The sequence below is a fragment of the Polypterus senegalus genome, chromosome 4 (genome assembly GCF_016835505.1).
Source record: "Polypterus senegalus isolate Bchr_013 chromosome 4, ASM1683550v1, whole genome shotgun sequence".
Taxonomy (NCBI): Eukaryota; Metazoa; Chordata; class Cladistia; order Polypteriformes; family Polypteridae; genus Polypterus; species Polypterus senegalus.
The window spans coordinates 55,544,856-55,561,361 of NC_053157.1; the positions used below are offsets into that span (position 1 = coordinate 55,544,856).

A 16,506-nucleotide genomic window follows, 5' to 3' on the forward strand; every position below is an offset into this window, starting at 1 on the left:
ACATTTTTGGAGTTTGCCCAAGAGCATGTGGTTCTCTGGTCAGATGGAACTAAAACTGAACTTTTTGGCCATCATAAGAAACCCAACAATTCCCATCACTCCAAGAACACCATTTCCACAGTGAAGCAAGGTGGTGGCAGGATCATGTTGCGGGGATGTTTTCATTTAAATGAACACATTTGAATGAAAATTAATGGCACTAAATACAGGGTAATTCATGGGGAAAAACACTTTCAGTATGCCAGAGATTTGAGACTTGGACAAAGGTTCACCTTTCAGCAGGACAATGACGCTAAACATGGTGCTAAAGCTACACCGGAGTGGTTTAAAAAGAAACATTTAAATGTCTTGGAATGGCCTAGTCAAAATCCATACCTCAACAGAACAGAACACAATACAATACAATTTAGTTTTGTATAGCACAAAATCACACAAGAAGTGCCACAGAGGGCTTTAACAGACCCAGCCTCTTGACAGCCCCCCAGCCTTGACTCTCTAAGATGACAAGGAAAAACTCCCAAAAAAATCCTTGCAGGAAAAAAATGGAGGAACCCTCAGGAAAGGCATTTCAAAAAGTGACCCCTTTCCAGGTAGGTTGGGCTTGCAGTGGGTGTCAAAAAGAAGGGGGTCAATACAATACAATACACAGATCAGATCAAATCTTCAATACAGTATAAAAAATAAAAAATTACAAGTATAGAACAGAATTTAACAGTAGATGATATCACATGCCTTTTACTGTCATTATACAACGAAACTTTACTGTTTCCTCTGAATAGTACATACAATATAATAAGAAAAACAGAATCTTCAACAGATTCAACATATGCTATGCATTTTAAAATACACACATACATTAATATAAACTAATAACACATTGAAGGTGAAAAAATATAAATAGTAAATAGCATAGTAGTTACATTTTACAGTGATTGCAATGAGTCTCGGAGATGCTGCACTTTTGTCCTATTGATGCCTTGGGCAACAGTGAAACATATAAGATGAAAAGCACTTAAATGCAGTAAACAGTTATTTAACAAAATATAATTCTCTAATAGTGCTCGGGTAGAAGCTTTTCAATAGTCGGGAAGTGTGTGTCTCAACTATAATGCTTTCCAGAAGGCACCAGAATTAAAAGGTGGTGGCCTGGGTGAGATGGGTCCCTAAACATTTTTTTGGCCTTTCATAAACATTGAGCTCTATATATGTCTTCAGACCTCTAGTGAAGGTAACTGGTGTCACACACATGCGAATGAGAGGCAGATAAAGGACCTGAATAACGATAATTACATTCCAGAGCTGGAATAGTTTTGCCTTGAGGAATAGGTAAAAATCCCAGTTGGCAGATGTGCTAAGCTAATAGAGACATTCCCCAAGAGACTTGTAGCTGTTATTGCAGAAAAGGTGGCTCTACAAAGTATTGAATTTGGGGGGGTGATACCTAGCACATTCATGATTTCTGTTTCTCGATCTTAATTATTGTTCGCGTCACAATAAAAAAAAATAATATTTTGCACCTTCAAAGTGCAAAAGGTTCAATAAACCTCCAATGAAAAATAAAAACTGCGGACGTTTTCCCTTGCCCGGACGCGGGTCACCGGGGCCCCCCTCTGGAGCCAGGCCTGGAGGTGGGGCTCGATGGTGGCGCCTGGTGGCGGGCCTGCACCCATGGGGCTCGGCCGGGCACAGCCCGAAGAGGTAACGTGGGTCCTCCTCCCCATGGGCTCACCACCTATGGGAGGGGCCAAGGAGGTTGGGTGCAATGTGAGTTGGGTGGTGGCGGCGGGACCTTGGCGGTCTGATCCTCGGCTACAGAAACTGGCTCTTGGGGCGTGGAATGTCACCTCTCTGAAGGGAAGGAGCCTGAGCTAGTGCGCGAGGTGAGAGGTTCGGCTAGATATAGTCGGACTCACCTCGACGCACAGCTTGGACTCTGGAACCAATCTCCTTGAGAGGGGCTGGACTCTCTACCACTCTGGAGTTGCCCCCGGTGAGAGGCGCCGAGCAGGTGTGGGCATACTTATTGCCCCGACTGGAGCCTGTGCATTGGGGTTTACCCGGTGGACGAGAGGGTGGCCTCCCTCCGCCGGGTGGGGAAGGGTCCTGACTGTTGTTTGTGCGTATCGCGAACAGCAGTTTGGAGTATCCACCCTTTTGGAGTCTCTGGAGGGTTGCTAGAGGGCATACCTTCTGGGATTCCCTCGTTTTGCTGGGAGACTTCAATGCTCACGTGGGCAATGACAGTGAGACCTGGAAGGGCGTGATTGGGAGGAATGGCCCCGATCTGAACCCGGCGGTGTTTTGTTATTGGACTTCTGTGCTCGTCACGGATTGTCCATAACGAACACCATGTTCAAGCATAAGGGTGTTCATATGTGCACTTGGCACCAGGACACCCTAGGCCTCAGGTCGATGATCGACTTTGTGGTGGTCGCCGGACTTGCGCCATATGTCTTGGACACTTTCGGGTGAAGAGAGGGGCGGAGCTGTCAACTGATCACCACCTGGTGGTGAGTTGGCTTCATGGTGGGGAAGATGCGGTCAGACCTGGTAGGCCCAAGCGTGTTGTGAGGGTCTGCTGGGAACGGCTGGCAGAGTCCCCTGTCAGAAGTAGCTTCAACTCCCACCTCCGCAGAACTTCAACCACGTCCCGAGGGAGGTGGGGACATTGAGTCCAATGGGCCATGTTCCGTGCCTCTATTGTTGAGGCGGCTGACCGGAGCTGTGGCCGCAAGGTGGTCGGTGCCTGTCGTGGCGGCAATCCCGAACCCGTTGGTGGACACCGCGTGAGGGATGCCGTCAAGCTGAAGAAGGAGTCCTATAGGACTTTTTGTCCTGTGGGTCTCTGGAGGCAGCTGATAGGTACCGCAGGCCAAGCGAACGCTGCTTCGGTTGTTGCTGAGGCAAAACTCGGGCATGGGAGGAGTTTGGAGAGGCCATGGAGAACGACTTTTGGACGGCTTCGAGGAGATTCTGGTCCACCGTCCGGCGTCTCAGGAGGGGGAAGCAGTGCAGTGTCAACACCGTATATAGTGGGGATGGTGCGCTGCTGACCTCACTTCGACGCTAGGGTCGGTGGGAGGAGTACTTCAAGACCTCCTCAATCCCACTAACATGCCTTCCAATGAGGAAGCAGAGCCTGGGGACTCTGAGGTGGGCTCTCCCATCTCTGGGACTGAAGTCACCGAGGTGGTCAAAAAACTCCTTGGTGGCAGGGCCCGGGGTGGATGAGATACCCGAGTTCCTTAAGGCTCTGGATGTTGTAGGACTGTCTTGGTTGACACGCCTCTGCAACATCGCATGGACATCGGGACAGTGCCTCTGGATTGGCAGACGGGGTGGTGGTCCCCTCTTTAAAAAGGGGGACCGGAGGGTGTGTTCCAACTATAGAGGGATCACACTCCTCAGCCTCCCTGGAAAAGTCTATTCGGGGGTTCTGGAGAGGAGGGTCCGTCGGATAGTCGAACCTCGGATTCAGGAGGAACAGTGTGGTTTTAGTCCTGGTCGCGAACAGTGGACCAGCTCTTCACCCTTAGCAGAGTCCTGGAGGGTGCATGGGAGTTTGCCCGACCGGTCTACATGTGTTTTGTGGACTTGGAAAAGGCATTCGACCGTGTCCCTCGGGAATCCTGTGGGGGTGCTCCGGGAGTATGGGGTACCGGACCCCCTGATAAGAGCTGTTCGGTCTCTGTACAACCGGTGTCAGAGCTTGGTCCGCATTGCCGCAGTAAGTCGAGCCCGCTTCCAGTGAGAGTTGGACTCCGCCAGGGCTGCCCTTTGTCACCGATTCTGTTCATAACTTTTATGGACAGAATTTCTAGGCGCAGCCAGGGTGTTGAAGGGGTCCGGTTTGGTGGACTCAGGATTGGGTCACTGCTTTTGCAGATGATGTTGTCCTGTTTGCTTCATCAGGCCGTGATCTTCAGCTCTCTGGATCGGTTCGCAGCTGAGTGTGAAGCGGCTGGGATGAGAATCAGCACCTCCAAATCCGAGAGCATGGTCCTCAGCCGGAAAAGGGTGGAGTGCCCTCTCAGGGTTGGGGGAGAGATCCTGCCCCAAGTGGAGGAGTTCAAGTATCTCGGGGTCTTGTTCACGAGTGAGGGAAGAATGGAGCGTGAGATCGACAGGCGGATCGGTGCGGCATCCGCAGTGATGCGGGCTCTGCATCGGTCTGTCGTGGTGAAAAGGAGCTGAGCCGTAAGGCAAAGCTCTCAATTTACCAGTCGATCTACCTTCCTACCCTCACCTATGGTCATGAGCTATGGGTAGTGACCGAAAGAACGAGATCGCGAATACAAGCGGCTGAAATGAGTTTCCTCCGCAGGGTGTCTGGGCTTTCCCTTAAAGATAGGGTGAGAAGCTCAGTCATCCGGGAGGGGCTCAGAGTAGAGCCGCTGCTCCTCCGCATCGAGAGGAGTCAGATGAGGTGGCTCGGGCATCTGATCAGGATGCCTCCTGGACGCCTCCCTGGTGAGGTGTTCCGGGCACGTCCAACCGGGAGGAGGCCCGGGAAGACCCAGGACACGCTGGAGGGACTATGTCTCCCGGCTGGCCTGGGAACGCCTTTGGGATTCTCCCGAAGAGCTGGAAGAAGTGGCGGGAGAGGGAAGTCTGGGCCTCTCTGCTTAAGCTGCTGCCCCCGCGACCCGACCTCAGATAAGCGGAAGAGAATGGATGGATGGATGGACCTTCAAAGTGGTTGGCATGTTGTGTAAATCAAGTGGTGCTAATGCGCCAAAAATACCTTTTAATTCCACGTTGTTATGCAATAAAATAGGACAAACACTGAGGGGACAAATACTTTTGCAAAGCACTGTAAATGTTATCATTGCTGGTAAACTATAAATACTATAAATAGTAAACTATGTAACACCATTGTGCCCTAAAGCCTGGTGTTGAAGTTCAGAGACCTTGGTCTGAGTAGCTCCACTTCTGGCTATGTATTTGACTTCCTGATAAACAGGCCCTAGTCTGTAAGGATCACCAACACAAACTCCTCCATGCTATTCACAAACATTGGAATGTACAGTAATGTCTTGGGATGCCTACAGCCTAGGCACCGACAGTCATAAAACCATGATGAACAGTGCAAGGAGAACACAAACATGAAGACTGGTGCAAGTGATTTGTGCATTTCATTCTACTGTTATTAAAACAGTGTCCAGAAAAGTGCAGTGCAGTTCTTCAACAATTAAATAATACAAGATAAAAAGTATCAGGGTGTAGGTTACAATATATAAATTCATAAATGGAATATAATCAAAAATTAAAATACAGTCAGGATCAGCTATTTTTCCTTCTTCTGGATCATGAGCCCCAGTCTATACCTTTCTTAATTCTGCCTTGCCTCTTCACCCTTCGGGTCTGCTCAGGTAAACGTGACACCTGCCAGTGTAGTCAATTACCTTTGAATCCTGCCCCAACCACCATCCCTCAACGTAGGTGGGGACCTCTAGGCCCTGCTCCCTTGTCCCATCATCATCCTTCAGCATATGTGGAACACTTCCGGAGCAATTAGCCCCTCATGCTTCTCTCTACTGCTTAGCAATAGCAACTCTACCCTTTCAGCTCCATTCCTCTTGCTTTGTATGGGGCTTCGCTGACCACCTTGCCTACATTCCTCTGCAACTAGCTCATCCTCAAACCGTGTGTTTACTATCGCATTTTGTTCTCAGACCTCTTTTATCCCCAGTTAGTGCAGGTGCACCAAACGACCCATGGAGCCTCAATGAGGGACAGTTGCACTAACCACCCTCATTCACATTAAGCACAATCAACACATTCCCCCAATAAAGTTGCTTGTGACCACATGGCTTTCCTCTCTCACAAATATACTCATAGGGGTCTCTTCTACCTCACTGTTCCCTGTACCGCCACAAACCCCTAACGTGCTGTGCATTATCACATTTGCAGACAACACTGCATTGACTGGCCTCATCAGTGATGAAGATGAGGCTGGCTATAGAAGGGAGGTAAAAGAAATGAATGTAAAGTGCCATGACAACTAGCTCTCCCTGAACATTGCCAAAACAAAGGAGGTCATTTTCGGCTTCAGGAGAACAAAGACAGTCATGCTGCATTTTGTATCAACATAGTCCAGACAGTTAGGAGCTTCAGGTTCAGATCAGAGAATACTGCATATCTTCTGTGACACCTCCTGCATCATCAAAAATGCACAGCAAAATGCTCTTTTCATGAGGAGACTAAAAAGCATTGCAGCAGGAACCACAATCCTGGAAAACGTCTACCACTGCATTACTTCAAGTTTCCTGACCAAATCTGTCAGGTTTGGTAACTTCACTTGCCAGGATCGCAAGCTCCTCCAACGGACTATTCATACCATCTTTAAAATCATTGGTGATGACCTCCCACAGTTTAATACCATCTACTCCATCTGATGTTTGAGGAGGACTGAATCCATGATCCCCTGTTTTCACTTCTGCCCTGATAAATGCCACTGGTACTTCAACCCCCACTCCACCCACTCTGTAGGCCATTAGGTCACCACCATCTGCACTTTTCTTGCCAAATTCTGTTAAACAGTGCAGTTTATATGTCTGTAACAATTCAATAATAACAATTCTTTTCATTTATAAAGCGCTTTTCTCACTAGTCAAAGCGCTCAGCAATTGCAGGTTAAGGGCCTTGCTCAAGGGCCCAACAGAGCAGTGTTCTGACACTCTTATATATTGTACTTATTTATTTATACATCATTTTATTTGTCTTTCGCCTGTATATACTTCCATGCACCCCATCTCCGTCCTGACAACTCTGGCACAACAATTTCACAATACTCTAAACAATGTATGTGACAATAAACCTCTAATCAAATCTAAACTATATCTAATGGTATTTGAAAATCTTTGCTATCTGTACCCAAGTTATCGTCAAAGGCAGCTAAAAAGTTTCACTAACAGTAAAAAGGGCTATCAAAATTTCAATTTAATTGCATTAAAATAAACAAATGAAAATAAACTATAATACAGTTATTTTCTACTGTCTTTGATAAGAGAGAAAACATTTTACTTTACTTGCTATATCACTTACTGTATGATCTCTATTTTAATAAAATATATTACTATATTTGAACTCAGCAACACATAAAAGATGGAGGAGGTGCTGCAAGGTACATCAAAATGATTCCCCAGCATTACTAGGAATCAAAAATATGAACACAAATAATTTGCACATATCTACTCTGAAATAAAGTATCAGGTAACACTGAACAAAGCAAGATGAGTCAAAGGGAAGACAGTCCGTAACAAAAGTAGAAAAAGGGAAAACAAAATTACATCAGCCAAAGTCTAAGCTATATAAAATGATCATACATACTGGGAGTCCCATCTTTAATATGTTTTCATTATCATTGTTTTAATTGATAAACTAAAAATATCATTACTGTACAAACAATGTTTTGCACCTATTACACATGCTGGAAGAGAAGCATACTTTGTTAAAGTATAATGATTAAACAAATCTGGAGTTGTTCATTTTTAGTGGATGTTAACAGTGCTACAACTGCTTTTTCTGATACTATAAACTTAAAATGAACTAACTTTATACTGATACCTAACAGTAGATGTTGATGGAAGCACATTTTTAGAAGCACTGTTTGCCATACTTTCTTTTTTCCTAGATCCTTCTTCCATTTCTCTCTCTTCTGTAATTGAAAAAAGAAAAATAATTTGAAACCTGCTAAAGGATCTTCATAAATTTAGTTTTCTTATAAGTGAATCTTATAAGTGAATTCTTAGTGAAAAAGTAAATAAAAGAAATAGCTTACTTTTGCATAACAAAAGTATTCACTAAATTTAAAAGAGAACCAAGCTTTTTGTCCCACAACTACATACTTTACTTATTTTATGAACAGTTCAGTTGTCTTTCTTTAATCATTATCATTTTGTAAAAGAATTTCTGTAAAATAATCATATATGTAACTGAATTACAACACAGTATACTGTATATGGTTTATTACATGTCAAATCAACCAATGGCCCACGTACTTCTGACTCAAAAATTCTGGAAAAATTACCTGGTGTACCTATGTTAGTCAAGAACCACCCTGTAAAAGTTTTTTGATGCAAGATCAATACTTTCCAAGGCATAGCCAGCTCACCGATGAGGGAAGGTGTCTTGGGGATAGGGTTGTCGATTTTATCCAGCATCATTTTTTTTTATTAAATTTCTCAAGTCCATGGCTCAAGAACTAAACCACCAAGCAGACTCAGACTTTGCACGCTGGTACATTAATTGATACAGGATGTGACAAAATTAAAACATTTGGTCCAGATGATGCTGCATAGTCAAAATAGCCCCTTGAAATTGACCAAAATTTAATTTCAGTTTTTGGCTTAGCTATGTTTAGGCCACTGAAACACATTTGTAACCAATACAGACTTCTGATTTGTTTTTTATTCAGATAACTATATAGACTTTATGAAAAAGTAATAAACAGAAAGTAACTGTATCAAGGTTGAACAGCAGACATCTCAAATCCAAAAAATAATTTTAGATTTCACTTTCAGAGCACCCTAATAGCATGTGGGAATGTGCAGATATTTTTTTTAATATTTTTCATTTATTTGACATTGTCCCTTCTTTCTCAAAACACAAACCTTACTTTTCTTATGTAAATCTTTCATTTTATTTTCCATCTTAAACACGGGCTGAATGTGCCATGTGTCAATAATGGTAATCATTGAGTTTTCAATCAGTAAGTTATCAAAAATGTCAACCTTTTTTCATATAAAACGACAATGTCCTATCTAATGTTGCAGAACAGAGAATGCAATTCTCCATGGCCAAAAGAGTACCTGGTTATCGAGAATACCATTCTTACATCCCCACAGAAGATGGCATACTCAGAGTCCCCCGGGTGTCTTGTGAAGACAGTCAATTGAATGTCCGAATATTCACCCCTGAAGCAGCAGCTGAGATCCTGCCCTCTCAAGATCACATTCCTGATGGATCAGATGCATCCTTCACATTAGACTACTGTCCTATTGAAGGCTATGCTTGGGGACATGTATGATGAAAAAATTTGGATTGGTGTGATTCATGACAAGAATGAATTATAATCAGACATCCTGATATGTTTCATGCACCCAAACTACCCTGTACAGTCTTTCTATTGGCCAACTAGACACAGTATTTGTTGGGTGCTATTACAGTGTGTCATCGCACTGCTCAGTGCACCTACAACAGACATTGGGATGCAGTACCATCTTTACCTCAAAAACAAAGATGCCCTACAGTCTACACTTCAATTGAAACAGAAATGAAATGGGTCACATTCCTGCTGCTGAAATACTAAGATGATACCATTTCATTATAACTAGTGTTGTATATAATAATAAATCAAGCAGCTGTTCTTCATATATTCTTAATGTGCCTTTGGTGATTTATTTTCTTCCATTAATCCTATACCCAGGTTAGCCATGAAGAACTTGTTGATTATCATTACTGACAAATGGTGAATTTAACACATGCTTAGAATGGAACATAAAAATTAAATATTCACATAAACAAGTAAGACTTGTTTTTTGAAAACGAAGAGACCATGTAGGATACAGGAAAAAATAATTAACAAAAAATGTCTGGACATTCCAACAGTGCATTAAACTGGTCTGAAAATTAGACCCAAAATGATTTTTTCACATTTGAGAGATCTGCTGGTCAGACCTTGATGCAGTTTCTTGTTTGTTTATATTTATAGCCTTTTGAAAAGCCCTGTGTAGGTATCTAAACATGGAAACAATTTTAGCAGGCTATATCAGTTAGAAGTATGCTTTTTGAAAGCCTAAGCATGGCAAATCTAAACAGACAGATTTTTTTTTTCCATTTTTGAAAGACTGCTTTTACCATGTGGTGTTATCTGGACCTGCGGTGGGCTGGCGCCCTGCTTGGGGTTTGTTTCCTGCCTTGTGCCCTGTGTGGGCTGGGATTGGCTCCAGCAGACACCCGTGACCCTGTAGTTAGGATATAGCGGGTTGGATAATGGATGGATGGATGTTATCTGGACCAAACATTTTCATTTCATTATGCACTATACCTATAACGGTTCCAGTATACAAAAATTGATCCTGCTAGGTGATTCAGTTTTTGAGATATAGTCTTGTGAATTTGATGACAAAATAGAGGCATGTCAAATTTGACACTCCTCTCGCCTCACAAAACTGTGTCTTGGAAAGTATTGATCATACATCAAAATAATTACAGGGTGTCCCTTGGATAACATGGGTACACATGGTATTTTTTTCAATATTTTTTGAGACTAAAGTGCATGGCTGATTTGACCTAGAATGACCCGTGTGTGTATATACTCCACTATTATTGACACCTTGAAAAAGAAAAAAAAAGAAGGGTTAGAAAAAAATCACTGTTTGCTGAAGAACTGTTATCTTGCACTGAAAAAATGAGAAATATCTGACTTTTAATTAAAACAAGTTCACTCAAAGAAAAACAAAGCCCTAATCAAGAAATAAATATTTTTAACAAAAATGCATGTGCTGCACTTGTTAGCACCCCTGCATTTAATACTTTGTACAACCTCCCTTTGCCAATATAACAGCACAGACTCATCTCTTGTAACCTTTTATAATTTTGGAGAATATAGAGCATGGCATCTGAGACTATTCTTCTTTACATAATCTCTCCAGATTACCCAGGATCCTAGGTCCTCTCCTGTGTACTCTCCACTTCAGCTCACTCCACAAGTTTTCAATAGGGTTCAGGTCAGGGGACTGAGATGGCCATGGCAGAACTTTGATTTTATAGTCAGTTAACCACTACAGGGTTGATTTGGACATGTGCTTTAGATCATTATCCTGCTGGAAGATCCAATGACAATCCAGTGTTCGCTTCCTGTCGGAGGCAGCCAGGTTGTGATTTAAAATCTCAGGATATTTCATGGAATCCAGGATGTCATGTACCCTAACAATGTTTCCAGGACCTTTGAAGGAAAAACAGCCCCACAACATCACAGAACCTCCATTATATTTAACAGTTGGGACAAGGTTCTTTTCTTTAATGCAATCCTCCTTTTTACACCAACCTCATTTTGTGTGTTTATTGCCAAAAAGTTACATTTTTGTTTCATCAGACCATAGAACATGGTTCTACTCAAAGTTGTAATAACGTTTTACAAACTCCAGGTGCTTATGTTTGTGGATAACGGACAGAAAAGGCTTCTTTCTGGCATACTGTCCAAATAATCCGTTGGCATGGCGATGCCGTCTGAGGGTGGTTCTGGAGACTTGATAACCCCAGGATTTTACTTTTTTTTGCAACTCCCAAACAGTGACCCTTGGATATATTATTGCCTCTCTTACCCTCCATCTCACTGTACATGGGGATAAAATAAACTTGGGTCCTTTTCCAAGCAAGTTTGTCACAGTTCCAGTTGATGACCACTTTTTTATTATTGCCCTAACTGCACAGAGAGAATGAGCTGAAGTTCCAAAAATAGCAATATTTGGGACAGAGGAGTGTTAGTTACAATAAGAGAAGACGGTAAGTCAGCCACAGCTTTTCAGAAAACAAAAGTGTTCACTAACCACAGGATAGTGCCATAACAAGTGTAAAACAAGAACAAGTACAGTATACAGTACTTCAATGCACAAAGGTAGCACATTTGCATCTAAATCATGAGAGATGGTGAACATATTTAAACTAGACAAGTTTGTAATTTAGATTAATACATAATGAAATAATATTTTTAAACAAAGATTTACAAGAAATTGGAGGAACACAAGTAAAATCACACTGCTAAACTGACACCATATGCAGGGCTGATTTGCATAACATATAAATGCTACTACTGTCTTCTGAGTAGGAGACTGTGAACAAGCATTATTATAAAGGGGATGAAAAGGGAGTGGGGATGATAAGGAGATCTTCAAGAACAGAAGTAGAAAACAGAAAGAAAGTACAGAAAATTTTGATCTTAGTGATTGGCACAGACCAAGTCCACTTTCTTTAAAAATTAGCCCAACCATTAAACTTCCTTTATGTGACCTTGTTCATTTACCTCTTATACACAGGGCTGTACTATAAAAAAGATACACAGAAGAAAAACAGGCACCAACGCGTTTCCATAGGCCAAGTTGCCAAGAAACTATGGGTCCATTTTAAGACAGCAAACAGCAGCAATGAAAAGGAATCTGGGATTTATCCCATTAGATTTGAAAGGGACCCAAGACATAAAACATGGGGTAGGCTAGTCAGCACCTAAGTGGATGCAGTGTAAAAATCCAGCAGTAGAATTCTAGGTCTGGCAAGGACATGCCAACTTCCAATCTATTATGAAGAAAGGTAGATTGTGTCACAAAAGGTCTTTTATTATTTCATAAAACTCAAGAGAACAAAGACCTCATTTTATGCCAGAATCCAGTATGTTTTAGTTTCATTAAAATAAATGTTTAAAAATATTACCTAGAACTCTCTGACTTCTTTCGATTGCAGTTCTTCGAGTCTGTTCAAAAATTGCATTAAAATCAAATGTCCTTGCTTTCTTACCTGAAAATGGTAAATTAAAAAGATTAAAACTATTCCATAATATAAAAAGACTATTTATTTTATTAGTTAGAATATGTAATTAGTTTTTCAACACTTATCAAAATCATCCACTTTGAAGTAGTAAAGATTTAAATTTAAGAATATGTGCTTTCCGCATTCCTGAGGCACACTTGTGACAACAAAAGTAAACTGGAACCAATACATTTTTTATCACAGATTATTGGAACTATTTTCTCAAGGTAACCACATATTTATTGCTTGCTTCCGTGCTTATACTGGCTATCGTGTGTAGAGTTATGACAACACATGGCGTGTAGTGCATGTGTATGATTAAAAAATAAAAAAAAAAAACCTCAGAAAATGAAAAATAGCATAGTTTGTAACAGAGCAGACTGAAGCACCATAAACCAATTCTCAATTTTTTTTAATGCATGATGAGTGAGGATATGTAATAAAAAATTAAGGACAACATTTTTCAGTGAATAATAATAACTATTATTGGTTAGCAAAGTGGAACAGTGGTATCACTGCTGTCTTGCAGAGAAGGAGGGTTCTTGCCTTGGGTGTTCCCTGCATGGAGTATGTTCCCCCAGTTCGTCCAGTTTCCTTCCAAAGTTCAAACACACGCAGACTATGTTGATTTACATTGCTAATGTGATGCACATGTGTGTTTGCCCTGTGATTGACTGGGGCTCTGCCCGGGGATTGTTCCTGCCTTGCGTCCACTGATTGCTCCAGCTGTACTGCGACCCTGTTCCAGGTAGGCATGTAAGAAAAAGGATGGATGGATGAATGAATGCCTGTGACGTCTATTCGGTTCTTGTCACTTGACTATATGTGATGTACAAGTTCAATATTCTCTCTTATCTCTCTCTCCGAAGCACTTGTGTACAGAACAAAGACAGCAATTCAAATCTAAGCATTAACATTTAATGTTAGTAATAGTGCTTGGCAATACCTTTCTGAGATAAATCCATGCTCCCGGGGCTGAAATAGTGCTGTGGAGGTAAACGAAATACCTAGTTGGCAAAGTAAAGTGCATAGCCTATCTCCTTTCAAAATGAATGAATCTCATAGTTTTTTGTTTTTTTCTTTTTTAAAATGACACAAATAGAGTGTTTTGCAATATTTGTGTAATCCCTAGATGCAGATCAAGCCTTAATCAAATTTTTGGCTTGAAAAACCATGGACGTATTATGTAATTTTTAAGGCTTTTCATCATATTTGATGTCCATTATCTCCATAATAAAATGTTAAGAGTGGGATAGTTATTTTTTTTATAAAGTATATGCTTCACCTTGTAAACCTACTATGCAAAAAAGCTGCACATTTGAAAATGGATCCTGGGTTTCAAAAAAATAAAAGTATACAAGACAGTGTTATTTGGCCTGTCTGCAATCTTTCTAAAAGGTCAGCAGAGCAACAGACTAAACAAGAAGCAAACCAAAAACTACAATTACAAATTGGACAGTCTCATCCCCATTATTACAGACAAATTAACCAAAAGACAGTAATAACTTACCAAAGCCAGAAAATCCCATTACTGAAGCAATATCTCTGCCTTCTGCAGCTGAAAGTCAATCACATAATTATATATGATTAGATTTTATTAAGTAATAAGAAAACATTACTGTTTATTGAAATAAAATAAATTTGGATTGAGGGTCCTAGTACTATTACAATTTCTTATAAGGGTAACCAAAAAGTACACTACTATAAACCAATTAATGTTAATCATTATTTAAACCAAAAAAAGTTACATATGAGTATATACACACCACTTTTTAACCCCTTAATAAAACGGGGAATATTTACTTGTTGCAAAGAACTGTACTTCTTGCAATAATTACAGCATTTCAGGCAAGCAACAGCTTATGTCTTCTCCCAAGACAGATAAAGAGATGGATACCACTTGAAACAATTAGTTTCTTCAGTTCCCAAATGATTAAGAAGTGTAATAAAAACAAAAGGGGATGTGACCCAGTGATAAACTTGCGTCTGTCCCAACTTTTCTGGAGTGTGCTGCAGGTATCAATTTCTAAATTTGTTTATGTTTAACAAATAGAATTGTTTGTCAGCGAAAACACTGAAAATCTGTCCTTTGTCCTTTTGCCTGTTAAATAAAGGTTCAAGTGAAGTACCAAATTAAAGATTTTAGTTTTTATTGCATTTTTAGAAAGTGTCCCAACTTTTTTGTAAATGGGGTTTGCACTTCCAAGTTGTCAATCCATTGTTTTGGTTTTTTTTTTTAAACATGTTTCCCCATTTAAAGGTGGTATAGTGTCTAAAACAAAATTCTACTGATATAAGAGACACTTAATATTAAAAGATTTTCACTTTCCTCCACTAAAAATATTTGACTTTAAATATTTCAGGCTGGCACATAATAGGACCAACTAAAACTGCAAATCACATCATCTATTTCTGATTTCTTCTCTACTACACTTGTATACATTAACATCCTATTTTTCACCTGTTTGTACATACAGTATATCATTGTAAGTCTGTCTAGGTTGATGCTGCTCATCTTGCCTTTCACAATACGTGTGAGACAGATAGAGACAGTTTGCTTGAAACTGACACTGAAATCCTACAGTTACTTATGAATAATGTTAAAAATCTGTTAAAATAAAACAGCATGTATCTACATGCTCTTTGAGTGTGAACATAAACCAATAGGAGCAAATATTTACTCACTGCAAGTAGTGGAGTCTCTGCAAAACATGGAATTTTGGAAACTATATACTGTAGTACTAGGGTGTTGTACCATGTTAGCCATTATGAATGTAGCAAAATGACACCTTTTATTGGCTAACTAAAAAGATTACAATATGCAAGCTTTTGAGGCAACTCAGGCCCCTTCTTCAGGCAAGATGTAAACTATATACCTAATTGACCTTTTTTTTTTTTTTTACTAATCTAGCTTGAATAACAGATGGCACTTTTTGCTCTTACATACTATACTATAATGAATAAAACCTTGTATCTACACAAGCTAATCCAATGTTTAAGATTATACAGGGTGGTCCAGATCTAAGTGTGTAATTATGAAAAGGCGAAAACATCGCACCCGCTGTTCAGTCGTCTCCCCGCCATTTTGGAATGCAGGGCAGGTGCTGCCATCTATCGGCAACAAAAATATTTTTTTGTGAATTCTCTATGTAATAAACTTAATAAGTTATAGCGTAATGAAAATTGCATAATTAGATCTGGACCACCCTATACTAGTGTAGGTCACTCCAAAAACATGTAACCTAGTAATACTCATCAGCTGGATCTTGTCATGTAGAAGTATATAAAAACTAACTGTACTGTAGTGGTGCTTGATATTTAGCAGTGCCAAAACTAATTAATTCATCTGCATTACACAGCTCTTTTAGACAACTTGGCGTCTTTAGAAAGATGGCTTACTTATCCACATTAGAATGGGCACTGAGTGACTAAGGTATGCTTGATCTTTTTGTGGACTCCCCTGAAGCCTCATATTAGAATAGCGGAATGCCAGCTCATACTGTTGCTGACTCCGTGTTTAAGTCTTCTGCCAGTGAAACATAAGGCACTGTTACAGTTTATCACTGTATTTGATTCTTATTACTATTATTTATATTTATGTAGCGTGTTTCTCACTATTCAAAGGGCTTGTAGTTACATTACTATAATTTTTGTTTTATTTTATTCATTAATTTTATATTATCCAAATTTCCTCCTGGGGACAACTAAAGTTTAATCTATCTCTTAACCCCCAAAACTGTCAGCGTTTAGAGGCATGCTAAACTGGCAACACAAACTGGAAGCTATACGGTTTAACATTCGTCTTCGTGAGATGTGTACTGCTCGTGACTGTACCTTTTAAAATAAATCACGGGAACACTAAAACAGTCCCCTATTAAAATACTACGTACACGCACCGCGGCTCTGATCTTCGTGGTCCATGTTGATACTTCTTCTCAGGTTTACAAGCGCCGGCAAACCAACAAGAGGCGCATGTGA

General features: G+C 40.6%; 1 protein-coding gene across 5 annotated transcripts in view; it reads right to left on the reverse strand.

Annotated features, from left to right (window-relative positions):
* LOC120527351 (WD repeat-containing protein 70) overlaps positions 1 to 16,506 on the reverse strand; it is a 345,189-nt gene extending 328,683 nt beyond the window's left edge. The window contains exons 1-5 of one of the 5 annotated variants that reach the window (XM_039750658.1): positions 16,419 to 16,459; positions 14,039 to 14,086; positions 13,475 to 13,514; positions 12,433 to 12,516; positions 7,570 to 7,660 (exon numbers count right to left, since the gene is read on the reverse strand). In XM_039750658.1, the coding sequence (XP_039606592.1) occupies positions 7,570 to 7,660; positions 12,433 to 12,516; positions 13,475 to 13,493 (194 nt within the window). In that variant the 5' untranslated portion in view covers positions 13,494 to 13,514; positions 14,039 to 14,086; positions 16,419 to 16,459. Of the gene's footprint in view, positions 1 to 7,556; positions 7,661 to 12,432; positions 12,517 to 13,474; positions 13,515 to 14,038; positions 14,087 to 16,418 lie in introns of those variants that run through there. The other 4 variants (XM_039750659.1, XM_039750656.1, XM_039750657.1 and 1 more) reach the window with 4 other exon arrangements.